General features: G+C 35.7%; 2 protein-coding genes across 2 annotated transcripts; both read left to right on the top strand.

The window, feature by feature from the left end:
* The first annotated feature begins 1,301 nt into the window (after positions 1–1,301).
* Positions 1,302–13,763, top strand: LOC306853091 (cullin-4B-like). The gene is made up of 20 exons (XM_079390273.1): positions 1,302–2,182; positions 3,108–3,223; positions 3,309–3,412; positions 4,064–4,133; positions 4,260–4,333; positions 4,458–4,620; positions 5,963–6,052; positions 6,639–6,721; positions 6,803–6,870; positions 6,974–7,092; positions 7,188–7,380; positions 7,491–7,595; positions 7,690–7,800; positions 7,906–7,991; positions 8,085–8,192; positions 8,327–8,440; positions 8,571–8,676; positions 9,281–9,453; positions 9,541–9,693; positions 12,610–13,763. Exons 1-20 carry the CDS (start codon positions 1,735–1,737, stop codon positions 12,703–12,705), a joined length of 2,580 nt encoding a protein of 859 aa, XP_079246399.1. The 5' UTR covers positions 1,302–1,734; the 3' UTR covers positions 12,706–13,763.
* Positions 13,764–14,514: 751 nt separating this feature from the next.
* On the top strand, positions 14,515–21,377 carry LOC306853469 (malignant T-cell-amplified sequence 1-like). Its single transcript, XM_079390906.1, has 6 exons — positions 14,515–14,699; positions 15,278–15,430; positions 15,508–15,605; positions 15,744–15,877; positions 16,484–16,551; positions 19,610–21,377. Exons 1-6 carry the CDS (start codon positions 14,689–14,691, stop codon positions 19,689–19,691), a joined length of 546 nt encoding a protein of 181 aa, XP_079247032.1. The 5' UTR covers positions 14,515–14,688; the 3' UTR covers positions 19,692–21,377.
* The last annotated feature ends 253 nt before the right edge of the window (positions 21,378–21,630 follow it).

The following is a 21,630-nucleotide window of genomic DNA, read 5'->3' as shown; positions in this document are numbered from 1 at the left end:
TAAAACCACTGTAGATCAGATCATATTTTTTTATTAGTAATACCAAAACATTTATTTAATCCTTGTAGGTGCTGATTTTCTAGTCAGATTTAAAGGGGGCAGAGTTAGCATATTTTATTTTAAAATAACTTATGCTTAGGGATTTCAAAGTTGGCATTTTTATACAAATATTGGTATTTTATGTGTGAAAAAGTAGTATTAGTTAAGTCCTCTATCCAAAAGACAGCATTCAGTTTCTGAGGCGATAGTTTTCATGCTTTTTTCTTCTTCTGTTTACATTTCTGATAATCAGTTGACCTTAATTGGTTTCAATACAATTAACCAAAAATAAAGAAAAACAAAACAAAAAAATCTGTTAAAACAGCTAAATATTTACTTACATTGAAAATAATAAACTGAATATTATAAACATTAATGCAACAATTTTTCAGTATCATAACAACAAAATGTAAATGGGTCAACTGACCCATAACATAATTCAAGGGACTTGGCAAAAAAGATATTCAGCATTTTAACCATAGCCCATGAAAAAAGATCATGTTAATTGAACACACCTTGACATTTTGTGACCCAATAGTGGGAACATTTTGTACATTGTCATAACATCACTTGACTCCATGTAAATATCACTATATCAATAAGCTATTCATAATTTTTCTCTACCTCATATTGCTGCTATTTAAATACCATGTACAACTTTTTTGCACATTCCTCTTTATTACTATAAGTCAACAACATACTGACCTGCACATTTATATTTATTATCATTTATTTTTTCTACTTTTCTTTTTCTTAATATTTGTATACTATATAATTGCACTGTCCTTGGAGCGGACCTGACCTACATTTCACTGCTGGTTATATTCTGTATAATTGTGTGTGACGAATAAAAATCTTGAATCTTGAAACATTATACAGCACATTATACATATATTTTCTAGCTAAACTAAAACATTTTGAATCACAAAAAAATTCATAAGGCAGACGAATGCAGTTTACAATACAAAAAACATAACAGAAATTGCAATTAGTTAATTGTATTAAATTACTTAAGATACATTTGACATCCTGCCCAGTTAAAATGTGACAACTTGACATTTATGAATACCATTTTTTAAGCCTTTTAGTAAAAATAAACATAATATCGTTGGCCACAAAAAATTAAAAATGTAATGATATTGAAATTTTAGCTTGGTTGGTGTAATTCACAAACACTATTCTGATTTAAGAGTTTTGAGACTGCTCTGCGCGTGATGCTTTGCCGTCCGCTGGTGGAGAAGACCGGAAACGTCAGGCCTCGCGCATAACAGCAGCTGCGCAACGGTGGAAAGTACTTCCGGCGGGTCAGCGTCGCCTCTTAGAAAAGTTATTTCCCCGCGGACTTTTCCACAAACCTAAAATACCAGTCTGTCTCCCGAGTGGAGAGACGGCGTCTGGCAGAATGCTTTAAAGCAAACAGCCCTCGGCGAAAAGCAGTTTGTAATCCAACGGACTTTGTGCAACGCGCCGGAGTGCGCGCGCGCGAGAGGAAGCAGTATTCAACCATCTTTCCTCTGCTGGCAATAACAAGAACAGAGAAGGGTCCAAGTGGGGTGCACTTCTCAATTTATCCTCCTTTTCTACTCGGAGCCGCGAGGTTGCACTTCCCCCGACCGAGACCGAGGAATATAAAGCGTCCACACCCGGGATCGTAGCATTAGTAGATTAGCGATTTGATTTAGTATTTCTTTTTTCATGTTTCCAACAGGTTTACCTTCCCCTAATCCCCCACCGCCAGCCCAAGAGCCCAGACCGGCAGCTTCTGATGTTCACAACGACAGTAGCTTAACGTCTTCTAAGAAGAGGAAAATTAACAGTTCCGAGAAGGAAGACATTGATTCAATATCTCCGTCTCCTAAAGCCATTTGTAATTCCTCCTCCACAACGTCCAGCTCTTCCAGTTCACGGCAGCACATCCAGAAGAAGCTGAGGTTCGAGGATCCGCTGGATTTGATCGGACTGGATGTGAAGATGGCCGAGGAGTCGTGTAACTCTGCTGAATCGTGTTCAAAGGCGAGAAATGTGTTCCTGCCTGGAGGTGTCGGGCATCATGCTAACGGACTGACCAAGTCTGTGGGATCCGCCACCTTCTCTAACAGCAAACCCGGTGCTGCGAAGAAACTTGTTATCAAGAACTTTAAAGGTAAGTGAAGAGTCAGTGGTCCCCCTCGTCTTCTTTAAAACACCTTAGGCTGTGTCTCAAAACTTAGCAAGCTGTCTGCCTATTTTGGGCCAAACACACCTGCCATGTCCAGAAAAGATGCCTAGGACCTAAAGCAGTAGTAAACAACTTGAGTAACTGTTTTACAAAACAAAATTTTAGACTTTATGTAACTTTCTTTTGTTTATGGAGTAAACAATCAAAACAAAAACACTGTTAATTGAGATTATTTGAAGTTCTCAACTGTAAACATCCTTTTCTATTTGTTATGATGTTATATACAATTTGATCTTTTAAGTGTGTGTGATTGTTTATATACATGCATGCATGCATACACACACACACACACACACACACACACACATATATATATATATATATATATATATATATATATATATATATATATAAAACAATGACAAGCAGCAAAATAATAAGAATATTAAACACATTTTTAAGCATGTAATGTAAGTGTTGTAACATAATACCAGCTTCATATTTCTGCTTTTAAACCCTCAAAGTGAATGTTTAGCCCCATGAGAATGTCTTTACTGTAACTTATCTGTACTGTTTAACTCAAAAATATTTTAATTAGTAATCAACATTATGCCAGATGTTATCATTTGCATCTTTATATTTAGTCTTAATAGCCATAATCTGTCATAAGTTATTGCAAAATAACGGTCTTATAAAAGTAAATGCTCTGGTGCTGTAACAGAAGAGAACAGCTTTTTATTTATAAGTACTAATAGATTTGATGTACCTTGCATTAGTTTATGATGGCACATCACTTGTATAAACAAAATCAAAACCTGACCTTCATTGAAACACTAAGCAGTTTTTATGTTTCTTACGCATTCCTTATTTGGTTATACACTTGCTTCTTTTTGTTATATTGTTCTATCAGAAAAGCCCAAATTACCGGAGAATTACACGAATGAGACCTGGCAGAAGCTGAAAGAGGCAGTAGAGGCCATACAAAACAGCACTTCAATAAAGTACAATCTAGAGGAGCTCTATCAGGTAGGTTTTATGTATATATTTGTTTTATCATTTAGTAATGCTGTACATGGAGTCTAATGCTATTTATTCTCCTTTGTCTTCTCAGGCTGTTGAAAATTTGTGCTCCCATAAGATATCTGCCAAGCTCTATAAACAGCTCAGAGTGGTTTGTGAAGACCATATCAAGGCACAGATTGACCAGTTCAGAGAATATCCTTTTCCTTGCTACAAATTTCTGTTCTGTTTCTTGCGGTCTTGTTAGGTTGAGAGTGGAAGTAAAGCGAATGCATCAGGTCTCAGCACAAAGATTGTTTTTTATTCCAAAAGTATAGTTTTCTTTTCATCAAGCGAAACAATGGCTCATCACAAACATGATACAATTATTAGAAACATATTTTTGCAGATAACTTGAGTATTATTTGATGTATAAAAAGTTTAAAAGAACCAATCTTTTTAGTAGAAATTGTAACATGATAAATGTCTTTACTGTCACTTTTAACCAATTTAATGCATCCTTGCTGAATAAAAGTATTAATATCCTTCAAAAATTCTTACTGAATCCAAACATTTGCATGGTTGTTTCAGAAATGTATATTTATTTTTTAATTAATCATGTATTTCTTAAAAGTAGCTAAATTGATTTGATAAAATATTTATAAAAATATAATCTGAACTTTTGACAAATCTCATTAACGCTTTTGCTAGAACATTATGGCATACGGTGCATATGATGAGCTAAATATATGAGGGAACATTTTTCAGAAATGAGAAGTTGAGTCACTGGTAATTAATTAGGACTGTCTGCTTACAGACTGCTAATCATAACTGTGATGTGAAACCATTTCTTAACTCTTGCCCTACGGATGCCCTAGACAGTGTTCTGTTCCTCAAGAAAATAGACAAATGTTGGCAAGATCACTGCAGACAAATGGTTAGTCTACTCTAGATCTCTGTCTCTACATGTGTTTTTAATAAGTTGAACATTTTGCTTGAACTTTTTTTTTATAAACTGTTTGCAAAAATAATTTTAATACAAAAACATTGTCTTTTTTTCTAGATCATGATTAGGAGTATATTTTTGTTTTTGGATCGCACATATGTTTTACAAAATTCAATGCTGCCATCAATCTGGTATGTCTTCACTCTTAACGAAAGATTTTGAATTTGTAACATTGGTATTTTCACCACTGCTGTCTTTATTTACTACCATTGCTTTGCTGCTCATTCCACTGATTCTCTTGTGTTTTGTCTTCAGGGACATGGGTTTGGAGTTGTTTCGTTTCTATATCATCAGCGACCTGAAGGTGCAGAGTAAGACAATCGATGGGATTCTGCTTCTTATTGAGAGAGAGCGGAGTGGAGAGGCCGTAGACCGCAGTCTCCTGAGGAGTCTTCTGAGCATGCTCTCAGATCTGCAGGTTAGCTCGTCTGATTTCTCATTTGGACTCAGATAATTGTATCTGGGTTTATGTTGCATTTATGGCATAACCATTTAATAATAGTACTAATAATAATAATTCTGCCTTTCTCAAGTTTTTCTTTTTAACTGCAAAAGAAAAAATATATATATATATTTTTTTTTAACTTGTACTTATTGTTTGCTTAAGTGGCATGTCTGTATAAAGTCAGTAAACCCAGTAACTTTCACATGACACAGACAAGGATACAAAATCAGTATTTTTTTAAAGTGCCCCTATTATGGGTAATGAAAGATCCATATTTTGGTTTTGGGAGTCCCCAACAACAGGTTGACATGCATGCAAGGTCAAAAAACACTTTCATTGTCTTATAATATGCATTTATTTTTTACCTTACTTGCTCAACGATTCATTTTTCCAAAACCCTCCTTTGCATGATGCTAATCAGCGGTGATTGGTCCGATTGGTCTCATTTTCATGCCTGTAATGCTTGATGTTTGTGAGTGCAGTGCTTTGTGTACAGCGTTACTGAGAAAACTGCTATTTACAGCTCCAAAAGCTGCACCTAGTTGTAAAGAATGAATTTGCATTTTAATTTAGACCAATGTGAAAAGACCAACAGTATGCTAATGTTTCATGTTGACATCAACATGAAACGGCTTGGTATTCGTTTTAAAAACAACTCGTTTCAATGATTCAGAGTCAACTCTTTCTTTTGAGAGACAACTTTATACATGGTGCACTTTCAGATTTAAAACTTTGCAGGATGTTTTCAACTGTGTTGTACACTGCATGAAAGGTCATTTTCAAAAACCAATAATAGGGGCACTTTAACAGTCTGGTTAGTTTGGCATGTATTTTCATATTTGCTAGAAATTATATTTCTGCAACAAAAAAAAAAGCAAAAGCTGGAAAACTTTTTTGCTAGAAAAAGAGATGCAAAACATTGAGTGATTATGAATATTAATGCACATTTTTAAAGCGAGTATTAATGTAGGTGTTCATAATTCATGTTTCTGCTTTTAAACCCTCAAAGTACATGGCCCGTTTATCTCCATGGTAAGGTCTTTACTGTAACAACTTGCTTTTTTAAACTGAGGGATGAGTCAAAATATTTTCATTACTCACCAACATTTATGCTACATCCTGTCATTTGCATCTTACACTTAGTCTCAGTAGCCAAAAATTTAATTCTGCATTAATGCATTGATTAAAATTATGGCAAATTTTCTACAGATCTTGTGAGGTCTTGATCCCTGATATTATTAAGCCCTTAAATTGTGTGGCCAAACCTGTTAGTTTTAGTATTGTTGTAATCAGACCTTTGTTCATTGTATGACAGATTTATCAGGATTCATTTGAGCAGCGCTTTCTGGAGGAGACAAATCGACTGTATGCTGCAGAGGGCCAGAGACTCATGCAGGAAAGAGAGGTGAGTTTCACATCAGGGAATTATTATTATTATTGTTTTTACTTTTTATTTTATTGTTTTATTATTGTGATTCTGTGACCAATAAATTATTGGCATGTCTCATTAAGCGTACTTTAGCTACAGGCTGGTACTTTGATACTGGCTAGATTTTATTTATTTTTATTTTTTTCCTTTTAATTATGTAATCTCCCTTGGTTGTTTAAAAATTATTTACACCCCTACAAAGATATGCTGCTATTTTGTTTTGGTGGAACATTAAAATAAAAGAACCTTTTCCGTACAATCACATTTCGTAGTGACCACAGGCTGTGAAGTGTTCTAGGTGACTTGTGTTCTGTGGTCATATGTTTTTGAGAGATGTAGCAGAGGTGAAGATTACTAGTATAAGTCATAAGGACAACTTTTATAGTGCTTTTCTATCTGGCCTTTAGGACAGAAATGAAAAGCTCAAAATGAAGATGTTTGTGTTCCACAAAATAAACAAACACAAATTTTGTGAACTATACTTTTAATTAGATTGTTCTCTGCCTCATTTAGGATAATCACATTTCAGTTCTTTATCCCTAACAATTTTTTTTTTTTTCAGGTGCCAGAGTATCTCCATCATGTCAACAAACGTCTGGAAGAGGAGGCAGATAGAGTCATCACATACTTAGACCAGAGCACACAGTAAGCATGCAGAGAATATAACTAACATTTACAATTGGTAGTTATTTTGGTAAAAATGATATGTGAACCTTTTATTTGTAGAAAACCCCTCATCGCCACAGTGGAAAAGCAACTGCTTGGAGAACACCTCACTGCAATACTTCAGAAAGGTATCACCTTCATCCATGACATTGTATTTGGTGTTCAAATGGTCAACCATCCTCAAAATTAGAAGTGATTTACATAAGTGCTTGTTTTCTTGTCACACTCTAGGTTTGAATAACCTGCTGGATGAGAACCGTATTCAGGATCTGTCTCTGCTGTACCAGCTCTTCAGTCGTGTGAGGGGAGGCGTGCAGGTGCTTCTGCAGCACTGGATCGAGTACATCAAGGTGTGCAGGGAACCCATCTAGATGACTGAGAAAACCATCATAACAGTTCTGAATGGGCACATTCAATTTCACAAGTCTTGTTTGTTGTGTCTCAGGCCTTTGGAAGCACAATTGTCATCAACCCAGAGAAAGACAAGACAATGGTTCAGGAGCTTTTGGATTTCAAGGATAAAGTCGATCACATCATTGATGTCTGTTTCATGAAGAATGAGAAGTTTGTTAATGGCATGAAGGAGGCTTTCGAGACCTTTATCAATAAACGGCCAAACAAACCTGCTGAGCTCATAGGTCAGCTCACAATGTTTTCCCACCAATCATTGAGGGTTTTTGTTTGATTGAGAATTTAAAGCTGGTTGGATCAAAACAAAACTTCACTAATTTTGTTTTACTTTCTATAGCAAAATATGTGGATTCAAAGCTCCGTGCTGGGAACAAAGAAGCGACTGATGAGGAACTTGAGAAAATGTTGGACAAGATAATGATCATATTCAGGTTCATTTATGGTAATACATTAAAATTTTATACTCTGTTCCAAAGACCCAGAAAGTTTTCAATTATCTGTGTAAGCTTCATAGACTTTCTCATCTCTCTCTTAAGGCAAAGATGTTTTTGAGGCCTTCTACAAGAAAGACTTGGCGAAGAGGTTACTGGTGGGAAAGAGTGCCTCAGTAGATGCAGAGAAATCAATGCTGTCAAAACTGAAGCATGGTAAATTACATTTCTCCTTTAATATTTTATTCATTCCATTTTCATTCACACAGATGTTTCGAAAGGCTGTGAAGTAAAAAATGGTGAATTGTATTTTTCTTGTAGAATGTGGAGCTGCATTTACCAGTAAGCTGGAAGGGATGTTCAAAGACATGGAGCTGTCAAAAGATATTATGGTGCAGTTCAAACAGGTAATGATAGCTTTTATTTTAAATTTTATATATATATCTTATTTTGAGTCTAGTTAAATCTTACAAATCTCTATTTTCGAATCTGCACCTCAGCACATACAATGCCAAAATATTCCCGGGAACATTGAGCTGACAGTGAACATCCTCACTATGGGTTATTGGCCAACATATGTACCCATGGAAGTACATCTGCCTCCAGAGGTCTGTTCTGATATTGAGAAATTTGATCTTGGATTAGATATTCCTTGTTACTTAAGCATGACAATAATACCCATAATTAAAATTAATCACATTATAATTAATTATTTACCTTTTTAATACTTTTCACTCTCCAGATGGTAAGATTTCAGGAGATTTTCAAAACGTTTTACCTGGGCAAACACAGTGGGCGAAAACTACAGTGGCAGTCTACGTTAGGACATTGTGTTTTAAAGGCAGAATTCAAAGAGGTAATGCATTTTTCTTTTTTTAAAAAGCAACTTGGCATGAATACCGGACTATTTATTTACTTTAAAACATCTAAAGGCTTCTCAGAAAAACAACTGGGTTTAAGGAACCCCCCCCCTTTTTTTTTCACAGGGCAAAAAAGAGCTGCAGGTTTCCCTGTTTCAGACGTTAGTTCTGCTGATGTTTAATGAAGGGGAGGAGTTCTCTCTGGAGGATATTAAACTGGCTACAGGCATTGGTATGGATACTTGTGACAAGCAAGCTCATTGCAATTTACTCCTAATGTTAAGAGATACTATTCCATTTAATGTTAAAATTTAAGTTCAAAGTTAATTCAAAGTCATGGTATTAAATATTGCATACATAGCAAAAAAAAGTCTTCCCCAGTATTTTTGTTTTCCAGTATAAATAACTAAATGTCCTTAAATGAAGATACGTTTACTTAATGTAAATGTAAAATTAAATCTTTAATTACAGTAAAAGTGTCCATATTCTAGAGGTTGGGATCTGAGCTATTCAAGCCTCACTTTTTGTAAAATTAATTTAAAAAAAAAAAAAAGCAATGAGGTTAGTTGGAAGTTGTATTTTCAAACTTTGAGACCTAATAACTTGTGTTGCTAATACAACTCAACTTGTGCTCCCTATACATTTACATTGAGAACATTGACATAGTGTTTGCTTAAATTTATTTATTCTTTCTTTATTTGAAATGACTTGTTATTTAAAAACTCCTTAAATTTACCTTCATCAAACCTGCAGAAACCCTGTAAGCCTCACAGCCTTTTACAAACTTCCAAAATGTTTAACAAATGACAACATTTACAATACACATTCATTTGCAGAGGACGGTGAGCTGAGGCGGACTCTGCAGTCACTGGCCTGTGGGAAGGCCCGTGTTCTTACCAAAACCCCAAAGAGTAAAGATGTGGAGGATGGAGACAAGTTCTCTTGTAATGATGATTTCAAACACAAACTTTTCAGGATTAAAATCAACCAGATCCAGATGAAAGAAACGGTACTGTTCGGCACACCTGTCATGTGATTGTTGTTGTCTGAAAATTGTTGGCTACTTGGTCTCATGCTTCTTTGCTGTACCTCATAGGTGGAAGAGCAAGCCAGCACTACAGAGAGAGTATTCCAGGACCGTCAGTACCAAATCGATGCTGCCATTGTCCGAATCATGAAGATGAGGAAAACTCTCAGCCATAACCTTCTGGTGTCTGAAGTGTACAACCAACTTAAATTCCCAGTCAAGGTGAGGTCATGTTGCCAATTTGTTTTGTTTTCACGGTTAATGGAGTAGTTTACCTGGATTGGCTATAAATGGATGTTGTGCAGCTAGACTCCGTGCACCCAATATAAACTGCCAAACAAAGCTAGAATACTCCAACAATCACAAACTCATGTACAAAAGTGTAAATGAGATTTATTGTGCAGTGTGACAGTGTATAATAAGAGCATTTTCAATTGCACGTGTCCAAGTTTGCAAAAGTATTTTTCTTGCTGCGTGTTTTTTTAAACTAATACTTTTATTCTGCAAGGATTCATTAAATTGCTCAAATGTGACAGTAATTATACCATTATACGGTATGACCATTATAATGTTATAGAAAAATATTAAGCAGTACAAATGTTTTCAATATTGATCATGTTTATTGAGCACCAAAATCAGCATATTATTAGAAAGATTTCTGAAGGATTATGTGACACCGAAGACTGGAGAAATGATACTGAAAATTTAGCTTTACAATCACAAGAATAAATTACATTTCAAAATGTATTAAAATAAAGAAGTTATTTTAAATTGTAATAATGGTGGTTGCTATTTTATTTTTAATGAGCTGTATTATGCTGCCCGGGAGGGGCCGTCTTCGGTTCACTTAGTTTTGTCGTGGCCACGAGATATTAATTCGTGGGAGGAACGTCATATTTTGTCGTGGCCAGAGATCGTTTTGTCGAGGTACGACATGTCGTGGCCTCAAAAGTCAAAATGTTATGTTGAGGGAACGACATATGCTGTTTCTCGATATGCTTTCTTCAGCGATCTTGCATCCTTGTGTTCTCGTTCTACGTCATCATTAACCGTCGAAGTTCAGTTCCAATTCTCAAGAACGCAAGTACAGAAGGCGCATGAAAGTGCCCGGATGTGTTCTTGATAATGTTGTGGCTTCGAAATGTTATGTTGAGGGAACCACATATTTTTCTCGTGGCCACGAGTTTAATGTGTAAACAAACCTACGTGACTATAGCAACCCGGGATTATCAGGGATTCATTAGTATTTTTTTTAATTAAGAAATTATGATATTATAGAAATTATTACATAATTAAATTATTATATTGGCCATAGGCTACGTTGGCGCGCCTTATGTCTAAAGGTCTACTTAAATAAAACAATCGAAAACAATTAGTTTATTTAATTCGTATAGCCTAAATCCAACAAGAGGTGCAGTGTTTCCCGTGAGCTCATCTGTACTATTGTGCTCACACCCAGGTGCAGCGCAGCCTATTCCTTCAGTATAAAGCAAAGCCTGGAATTTAACCCATAAGAAGAACACGATGCGCATTGCTTGATTCAGCTAAAGATCATTTAATAATATAAAATCATTATTACATGATGAATATATAATCAGACTAAAGTAGCCATCAAGGCGCCCACGCATGTGAAACAAATATTAAAGCAGCTCATTTGTTTACCCACAAACAAAAATAGGCCTACGAAAAATCTAGCTTAATTTTCGTTTGCCCGTTTTCAAACAGAACCAAATAATAATAATAATAATAATTGTTATTATTATTATTAAACTATTAGAAAATCTTTTATTTCTTTTTGATCCTATTTCAGTTTGTTGTTAAATCAAACTTCAGTCATTCAAATAAAGAAATATTCCAAGCCCAGAGTCGATTATTCAAAAATAACTCTCTTGATCTGATCATATAGCTAGCCTAACAATTCATGGGTCTGAGTGCAGTTATTGGATAACACTATTGTAGACACATTGGAGATTAATCCTAATAAACATGCCGCTACAGTTGCAACCATTACATTAAAATACATTTAAAACAGTGTATTATTCAGCAGCGTGCAGATCCTCGTTTATGTCAGACTGTGGCGACAGCAGCACGGACAATCGCTCAGCTCCCTCACATAATGTACCATATGTCTATTATAACGGAAAACGTATATTTTTTTACGACATATCTCATTATTACGAGAAAAGATGTCGTTTTAACGAGAAAAGATCTCGTTATTACGGCATAATTGAGTGGAAAACATTGTCTATGGCAGCAATGCGTCACTGTACTTTTGCGTTACTTTCGCATTACTTTTTAAATATGAGCAGGGTTTGATTGGTTTTTAATAAGAAGTTCTATTTATAGCAAATGTAAAAGCTCTTTCACACCAAAAAGTGTAATGAATAAACCTCAGGCTGAAGGAAAAGTAAATTCACGTCTGTACAGTAGAACGCAGCAGAAGAGGGTTCAACACCCTTCAGCAATAAAAAAACAATGTTAGTTTATCTAAAGTCATTTTTGCTTATTAGTATGGTTGAACTGGATCATCAAAGGTCAGCAGCAAAGACATTTGGTTAATAAAATGGGATTAGATACATTTGTGTTATTTTGCGTCATATTTGCATTTCATTGTTTTCATTCATTTTGATGAATACTAAATCTATTTTTGTGGAGGTGAAATGAATAAATATGTTCACATTTAGTCTAGAACGGTAACATCATGTTCACACACAAAGCCTCTGTACTTCCGATATTTCTCCCAATATGGGGACAGGAGATTTGTCAGTCAATAAATGGGAAAACAAAGTAACTGGCGTTACTTTAAAAAAAAAAAAAGTATTTTCATGTAAATTAAAAAATAATGCGATACTTTACTAGTTACTTGAAAAAAGTAATCTGATTACGTAACTCGCGTTACCCCCAACATTGAAAATAATCTATCAAATTCAAGGTATTTGTCATAATCATTTTAGCTTTCATTTAAATTTTTAACAGATATTGCATAATTTTTTTCCCTCTAGTCCCAAGATTTCATATAATATGAGCAATATGAATATTGTTCTCAGTGTCACTATATTTGGAAATTCGTCCAAGAATCACTGCTCGCAGCAGAGAACATATGCCTCTGCCACTAAATTTTGTTTCATCTTTTTGCAGCCTGCTGATCTGAAGAAGAGGATAGAGTCACTTATTGACAGGGACTACATGGAAAGGGATAAGGAGAATCCCAATCAATACAACTACGTGGCTTAGAGAGAGAGAGAATAAGAGGGGTAGATGAGGGATGTTAGAAATGACAGGAGGAGGCTGTTCTCAGTGACATTGTTTACTTCCCTTAGCACATGGAACCCCTTGCTCCAGGTTTGGTTCACTTTAACATCTTCACCCCAGTGACCAGCAACTGAATCAGTTTTCTCCTCATGGCTTTGACAGGGTAGGGTATGTTTTATTTCCATCAGAATGGCATGTCCAATTAGAAGAAAAGAAAATACAAAATTATTTTGTTAAAGTGCTTCTGAGAATTGGACTATCCCATGCTTAAAAAGAAAAGTTATTTATTTTTAGACTTTGCTCCATGGCTTTTGTTTGTCTCTGGCATGTTTTGTTTTTCTTCATGGTTTATTCATGCAAATATCACAACATATTGACGTATTACCTGTGCAAAGAAAACCAACACCAGATTGATTGAATTTGTTCAGTCAGTGTTGTATTGGGTAGCAGTGTGTGAAAACAGGTTTTCTCTTTGCCAATGTTTGTACAAAGAAAAGAAGATTCAGCTGATTGGTCACAAGCAATTTATGTTCTGTGAATGTGATTTACTGAAAAATAGAACAATTGATGCTGATTGGAAATTTCACAGTATGTGCCAAGATTAGGTGAAACCAAGCACTTGTTTTGTTGGAATGTTAACGCTGCTAAACACTAACTTGTACATCTTCCTTCTTTTCCCCACCCTGCTTACACCTTCTCACATATCCTCCTCTTGTTTATTTTGTATATACATTTTACACACAACTTTGATGTTTGACACTCTTGACTACATTGCAACTGCATTTTTTCTCCCCGGAAACTCAAACAAACACAGCAGCACTGTTTTATCATTCTAGTGTTTTCAAGTTTATATAACCCTTAAGTTCTGAATTAGGCCCGTATACTGAGAAGCTCCTCTGTGTGGCATCACTGGATCTGTCTGTGGAATTTTTGGCGATGGTGTTTTGAGAAATCATACTTAAGTGGACAGTTGTCCAGTGTCTGGAAAAAGTATGCTTGTTTTTATTGCCTCAGAATAAACAACTGTATGTGTTTCCATGATCTTGTCCCTCTAATCAATTTGTGCGATCTTTATTAAAAATACTAGGTCATGACAAATGGATAATTAATTCTAGATAATGTGTGGGAAAATGGGAAATTTGCAGTCTTTCATTATATTTGTGGAGAAAAAAAACATTGTGCATAATCTGTGTTCTAACCAATAGCCATATAAAACCTGACTTTGTATTATTGATGGGTACATTTTTCTAAGGTAGATATCAAAGTTGGCTCAGATTCTAATTTACGACATCGTTTAGTACTAATTCACACATATATATATATATATATATATATATATATATATATTTAAAAAATTCTTTACTGAGAGGTTTGTTTATATATTGTTCATCAAACATTTTATTCCTAAAAATATATGAATTTTATTTTAATACATTTTATTTTACCTTCTGGCTCTTGACATTATTTTCTGAAGATGAGATATAAAGAAAAAAAAACGTGTCAGCAAAATTCCTTTATCTAATTTTCTGATTTGGAAATGTATGCAAATTGGTGCATATTTAATTAGATAACGCTTTAACATTTCAGGGGGAAAATGCAATACAAAATTGTTTTAATGTGCTATTTACGTTCTGACTTTATTGACTTTATCATTAACGATATCAGTAAAGTTTAACAGCTGTATTGCAAAGTGCATAGCATCATTTTGTCTGGTATACTGTACCATAGACATAATAAATGGTATTTATATCTATGTACAGTACTTCCAGCCATTGCCGTAAAATGTTTACAACTGTCGTAAATGTCGTAAACAGGAATCATCTGCGGTTGACGTGAAGCGTGGAGTCAGTTCATTAAATCTTCTACTGAATGTTTGGCTTTTATTTTTTGGATCAAAAACTTAAGTTACGAGCTGTATTATCACACAGATAGGAGGACAAGAGTGACCGATAGCGACCTGCAAGGATGTTTAAAAAGTAAGCTTGAGCCGTTGTCAACCTTATAAATAGTAGCTAACACAACTTAGCATTGTTATAGAAATGCAGTGTTTCATTTACCTAGTCGCTTTGACATTTCCGTAGAAATAGAAGAAATGTTGCTTGGATACGCTTACCAGTTTCATATGATATTATAACATCTGTCCTTAATTCTTTAACCGAGACATCAACCTGTGTAGCTAGTTCACTGCTAACTTGCTCTGTCACCGCTGATTTATTTGGTTAACTGGAAATTATCCATCTGTATTACTATGTGTTTAGTGTTTTTTACACTTACTTTTTGCTAAGATACTTCTGCTATTTCTAACAGAGGACAAGCAAACTGCAAAAAAGACCGTGATTGCAAAGGATGTTTACATTAAACATTCAAGGAATGAAACTTGAGCAGTTTTTTAAATGATAAAACAATTGGTGGTATAGACCTTTATACTAGACCAGTTTCTTTATTTTCCCATAGTTTGTCATAAAAAGTAAGATTACAGAGACCTGATGCTGTATCATCTGCAGGTATGAGACATCAAATATGCTAATTCCTTTCTTTCTCTTTGTCTTCATAGATTTGATGAAAAGGAAAATGTTTCTAACTGTATTCAGCTGAAGACGTCTGTTATTAAGGGTATAAAGAATCAGCTGCTAGATCAGTTTCCAAACATCGATGATTGGCTCAACCAGATAATGCCCAAAAAGGACCCTGTCAAAATAGTGAGATGGTAAGAGTTGCACAATATGTAAAATCAATACCAAGAGTAACTCATTTTACATCAGAGGTGTGATATTTTGTTTCCAGTCATGAGCATATTGAAATTCTTACGGTAAATGGAGAGCTGCTCTTCTTCAGACAGAGAGAGGGACCCTTCTATCCCACCCTCAGACTTCTACACAAATGTAAGATGGTTTTCATTTTCATCAGTGAGATGCTTTCCAATCAGAAATGATTGCCTCAGGTTCCAGAAAATTGCTTATATTACCCAAGTTACACTTACTGGTAGAGTAACGCCTGCTACTTACGTGTCTGTTCTCCAGATCCCTTCATTCTTCCACATCAACAAGTAGATAAAGGAGCCATTAAATTTGTTCTGAGTGGAGCCAATATCATGTGCCCAGGCCTCACATCACCAGGAGCCAAACTCTACCCTGCTGAAACAGACAAAGTAGTTGTATCTTTCCAGCTGTTGTATTATATTTAGTCATTTTCTAAAAATATACTGAAATATTTTTCTGGATTTGACAAATTAATCTGAGGATTAGTTCACATCTTTTGTCAATTCCAAAAAGCACTCACAAAAAACACCATACGACTATTGCGATGAAAAAAAAAAATTATAATTGCTCTGTTCATCATAAAAAAAATAAATCATATGCCTTTTAAAAAGCCTTGTAATGAAAAATGTATGCAATCAAAATTTGTATTCAACATACAAGTTTTTAACAGCATGTTGGTAAGTAAAAATTACCATAAATCAGTGTTATTTTAGTATTATTTATTATTAGTTACTTTTAGTAATATTTTAGCAATTTTAGTGCTTCGCCTTAAACTCATTAATTTAATAAATGAGTTTGTCAAAGCACTAAAATAGCTAAACTGAATTAAAAATAAATTACAACTAAATAGAAATATGGAAAAATAATAATTTTATAACAGCTTGAGTTAACGATAACATCACTGCCATAAATAATAATTTTTGAGTGAACAGTTCATGTAATAGTTTTGATTGGTGAACGTTTCATATCACAAGTTGTTGTCCTTAAGTATTTGTTTTCAGGCTATAATGGCAGAAGGGAAGCAGCATGCGCTCTGTGTGGGAGTCATGAAGATGTCTGCTGACGACATGTAAGTGTTTCTATGCATCTCCTACACTTTGAATAACCTTTTTTTTTTTTTAAATCTACAGTATCTCACAGAAGTGAGTACACCTCTTTGCAAATATTTTATTATATATTTTCATGTGATAACACTGAAGAAATGACAATTTGTTACAATGTAAAGTAGTGAGTGTACAGCTTGTATAACAGTGTAAATTTGATGTCCCCTCAAAATAACAACACACAGCCATTAATGTCTAAACCACTGGCCACAAAAGTGAGTACACCCCTAAGTGAAAATGTCCAAATTGGGCACAATTAGCCATTTTCTCTCCCCGGTGTCATGTGACTCGTTAGTATTACAAGGTCTCAGGTGTGAATGGGGAGCAGGTGTGTTAAATTTGGTGTTATCGTTCTCACTCTCTCATACTGGTCACTGGAAGTTCAACATGGCACCTCATGGCAAAGAACTCTCTGAGGATCTGAAAAAAAGAATTGTTGCTCTATATAAAGATGGTATAGGCTATAAGAAGATTGCCAAGACCCTGAAACTGAGCTGCAGCACGGTGGCCAAGACCATACAGCGGTTTAACAGGACAGATTCCACTCAGAACAGGCCTCGCCTTGGTCGACCAAAGAAGTTGAGTGCACGTGCTCAGCATCATATCTAGAGGTTGTGTTTGGGAAATAGTCGTATGAGTGGGCCACAGGGCAGTATTCCAACATAACGACCACTGCCTTGCTAAAGAATCTGAGGGTAAAGGTGATGGACTGGCCAAGCATGTCACCAGACCTATTGAGCATCTGTGGGGCATCCTCAAACAGAAGGTGGAGGAGCGCAAGGTCTCTAACATCCACCAGCTCCGTGATGTTGTCATGGAGGAGTGGAAGAGGACTCCAGTGGCAACCTGTGAAGCTCTGGTGAACTCCATGCCCAAGAGGGTTAAGGCAGTGCTGGAAATAATGGTAGCCACACAAAATATTGACACTTTGGGCCCAATTTGGACATTTTCACTTAGGGGTGTACTCAGGGGCGTAGCACCAAATTCTGGGCCCTATGCACAAGCAGTGGCCATGGGCCCCCGTAAGCTCGAGGTTGACAACTACCTACAACTACCCTTACTACTAATCTAAGAACTCTTATATGTATAACAAAAAAAGCCTTATTACACAACTTCTCTGAATTTCTGTTTTATTTGCAGAATGCTTAAAAGCTAACAGTAGATGCCACCAAAGGTAGCCTAACATTATAGGCATGCATGAAAATTGAAACACTTTTCATTTGGCTGAAGAGAACAGCTTTTTAATGCTTAATTTACAAAATGCTTAATTTACAGTGAAAGATACAAAAAAACTTAACTCGCTTGTCAATTTCCATTAATAAGGGGCAAAAAAAACTTCCACAAAGCGCTAAACACTGAAATTTATACCCCAGTTAGTGCCCAGTGACAGGTCTTCTTGGTGGCAAAATCCTTGATGAGGTCCTTAAAGTCCAGTTTTCTTGCCAACTGACTTTCAATGGAGAGAAGGGCAAGGCTGTTCAATCTATCCTGACTCATTGTTGATCTCAGGTAGTTTTTAACCAGTTTCATCTTACTGAAAGTCCAATGTAGCCTAATGGATGTGATTGAACTTGATTAACATTTAAATATCTTGTATAGCACTTAATAAAAACTAAGTGCCATTTTATTTTTCTTATGGATGTCAAAAAAATAGTCTCGTAATTAGGCTAGCCAAACAGCTAGACTACAGTAAAAGGCAGAGCATGACATAGTGTTGCTAAACACATTACAGTATAAACAGCTAAAATTATGTACTTTCATTTTAAACTACAGTATAGGCTCCCCTTGTCTTAAGTCCACAGTATCAGATGATGAGGGGTCTGTTGCTGCTGCATCACCCTCTGTGACAGTTTCTGAAACTGAGTGCCATGCGTTTCACAAGTTAGCTTTGCTACTAATATGACCGATATCCTCATGAACCTATATGACATTGAGCCTACAAAGTTAGACTATTATAGTCCAATAACAAATATTAATTTAGTTTTCGAATTAGTATACTATTGAAATGGTGTAGGCTATGCAAACAAGGCATCATCTAATTTCTCATTCTGTGTTATGCAGTTGTGTTATATTAGCACTGATAATCGCGGGGGTATTGAAGTGTTTTGTAACCACAGCAGGAGTTAATTTGTAGACTATTTGCTCTCACATTTTGGGCTCACCTTTCTTGGAAAATAAGTCCGTTAGCAGTTGCTTTCCCTCATTTCTTTTTCTATCTCTTTCCTGCCTCTCTTTTCTTTTCTGAGAATCGAATTTTGCTTTGTTTAATATCATCTTCCGTTGCACAGTTCGGCACTGCCGTCTGCCGCTTCAGCAGAATGAACGCCACTTCAAATGCGCCTAGTCATAAAGCCCGGTGAAGGTGGACTAAACCATTTCATGCAAGGGAGAGGGTGCCTGTCCTCAGACACTATATGTACTTGGACACTATTTAATACATCAATCAACTGATGCATTTACCCAAAATATACGTATTTACATTAGTTAACAACATTTATTGTGATCTTAAAATTATATTTAAAGGAAAATAAAATTTCACTCCTCAGGGGCCCTCCCCCCACTTGGGGCCCTGGTAATTTAGTCCCACTTTTCACGCAACTACGACGCCCCTGGGTGTACTCGCTTTTGTGGCCAGAGGTTTAGACATTAATGGCTGTGTGTTGTTATTTTGAGGGGACATCAAATGTACACAGTTATACAAGCTGTACACTCACTACTTTACATTGTAGCAAAGTGTCATTTCTTCAGTGTTGTCGCATGAAAAGATATAATAAAATATTTACAAAAATGTGAGGGGTGTATTCACTTGTGAGATACTGTGTATATAGTGGAATGATTAGTTCCTCTATCCTCTAGATTATATAAAGCTTGATTTAATAAAATAATGAATAAATACATGAAATCCATATAAATCAGTCACCATCAGTTTAATCTGTGATTATACAGTTTATTGGGTTTGGAAAACTAAAATGATTAAATTGCATTTCATTTGAAAATATTTTGTTGTCTCACTTCACTGAACAGAGAGAAAATAAACAAGGGAATTGGAATCGAGAACGTTCACTATCTGAATGATGGACTGTGGCACATGAAGACGTATAAGTAATGATAGACGAGAGGATGTGGTGGAATCGTTAGGACCCGTTATCACCAGGCTGCCCGTCTACTGTTTACATGAATGGACTCAACTGTGTACCATGCGGAAAGCTTTGAAAGCGACACCATTTTAATGCACAAATAAAACCTGCATTCAAGTCATTCCAAACTGAAATGGTCTCTTGCTGCAGTGAGAGCTGAATAGTATCATGGCTGTTTAAACAACAGTGTTTGTATGTGTATTTCTCGGTTTCCCAAGACAGAACATGTGGTATTTGCTTATACACCACATGCCACTATATACTATGTATCATATGCAATTCTAGACCCTGCTTTTATAGTTTTGAGTCCATTTTTGTTTGCACTAAAGGCAGGAAACGTACATCTACTTAATTTCCCTTTTGAGAATGAATACACATTTTTCCCATTATAGGAATCAGGCTGCAGTAGAATGTGTTCTCATCCTCAATTTAATACAGATTTCAAAGACATAGTTTCAGAGTCCATTGAGGAAAAATCCATATTGAGTTTTTTAGGTGAACTCATCCATGTAAGTGGTGCAGCCAAGTATCTCAGCGACACCAAGAAGTCTTTCAAACAGCAGAGACTCGCGCTGCATTATCATTCAACCACTAAGTTTGTAGAACTAACCATGAACCATTTGCCTTCTGGAAATATTGCTGATCTTGGGTTGTTAGAAAAATGCCTTGCTCCTTCCTTCAGAGGAACAGATCTTGAACAATGGCTGAAAGAATGAGAGAGAATGAATCTTGTGTTGTTAAAACGCTGTTCAGACAACTAAATGATTCTGGACCAAAAGTAGAAGACAACTTAGATAACATACTGATGGATCTGAAAGTAGGAGATTTGGTTAGCTACACGTTCACATCTCTGGATTGGCCAGATGTGCTTTTGCCTAAACAAAATGACTATCTGAGTCCTTCAACAATAGGAAAAAACAATGAGAACAGCTACTGGTGTCATTTCTAGCAAAAATCTTGGCTCAATCCTGATATCTAAAAGACCATGAAGAGCAGCTTGAAGATGTTTAAGAAACTGATCAAAATTGTGATTAGAAAAAAACTGTAAGCCGACCAAGTTTATTGTGTCGTCAAAGGAAATGGAGAACAATCCTGGTTCCTGCATTCTCTTGTATGAAATGACTGCGATGAAACCGTTTGCTTCAGTCCTCCATCACAGCCAGTCTGTCCAGTCACTGGTCAAAGGTGACAGTGTGGTTTTGAAGGTTCCTCCGTCATGTCCTGCTACAGAGGAACTCAGGCTGCTGTACAAAATGAAGAAGCAGACTGACTGGACATCTCAACATGTGCTGAAGAGTGAAGATGCAGTCCTGAGACCAGGAACTGAGTATGAGATCAAATGTGCAGCAATGGGAAAACTACACCGGAGACAGCAAAGTCATCAGAGTTATGAAAATTTATGCAATATCAGCTGATTCTTTTTTTTAAGTTCTCTAGATTTCTCTCATCATTTAATCAGTATAAAATTTCAGCAAAGTACAAGGAGAGTAAAGGGTGAGTTATACATAAAGTCTGTTTGGCCATTATGCAACAATGCAACTAATTACTTTATGTACAAAAATGAAAGGGCTCATTCATACTATTTTACATTTGTCATTTATCGTATTAATGTGCCTTTTCAGTGCCTTTAAGGAGCTATCAACCACAGCACACAGAAAAAAACTAAGAGTAGTCAACATTTGAAGTGGATCAAAAAAGTTAATCAAAGTTGTCCTAAGACAAGAACACATTTTGGTTTTAGGACAACTTTGATTAAAGGTTTTGATCCACTTCAAATTTTGACTAGTGTAATATAATACAAAGCAGTATTACGTCAAATCGGCAAGTCACAATGTTCAAGACGTCTATTATTTTTGAATTATGAACCAAAGCGAGATCATGCCGTATTAGCATTTTATTAGTCATTAT

This window comes from Barbus barbus (assembly GCF_936440315.1).
Source record: "Barbus barbus genome assembly, chromosome: 33".
NCBI lineage: Eukaryota > Metazoa > Chordata > Actinopteri > Cypriniformes > Cyprinidae > Barbus > Barbus barbus.
The sequence above is the reverse complement of the archived record's forward strand: the minus strand, read 5'-3'. Positions and strand labels throughout refer to the sequence as shown.

Bases quoted from the DNA above. Each gene is read 5' to 3' on its own strand.
- LOC306853469 (XM_079390906.1), top strand. The intron at 15,431-15,507 runs GTAAGAGTTGCA...TTTTGTTTCCAG, and splicing joins CCTGTCAAAATAGTGAGATG to TCATGAGCATATTGAAATTC. The intron at 15,878-16,483 runs GTATCTTTCCAG...ATTTGTTTTCAG, and splicing joins CTGAAACAGACAAAGTAGTT to GCTATAATGGCAGAAGGGAA.
- LOC306853091 (XM_079390273.1), top strand. From the start codon at position 1,735: ATGTTTCCAACAGGTTTACCTTCCCCTAATCCCCCACCGCCAGCCCAA. The intron at 6,722-6,802 runs GTAAGCATGCAG...TTTTATTTGTAG, and splicing joins TACTTAGACCAGAGCACACA to AAAACCCCTCATCGCCACAG. The intron at 8,193-8,326 runs GTCTGTTCTGAT...TTCACTCTCCAG, and splicing joins AAGTACATCTGCCTCCAGAG to ATGGTAAGATTTCAGGAGAT.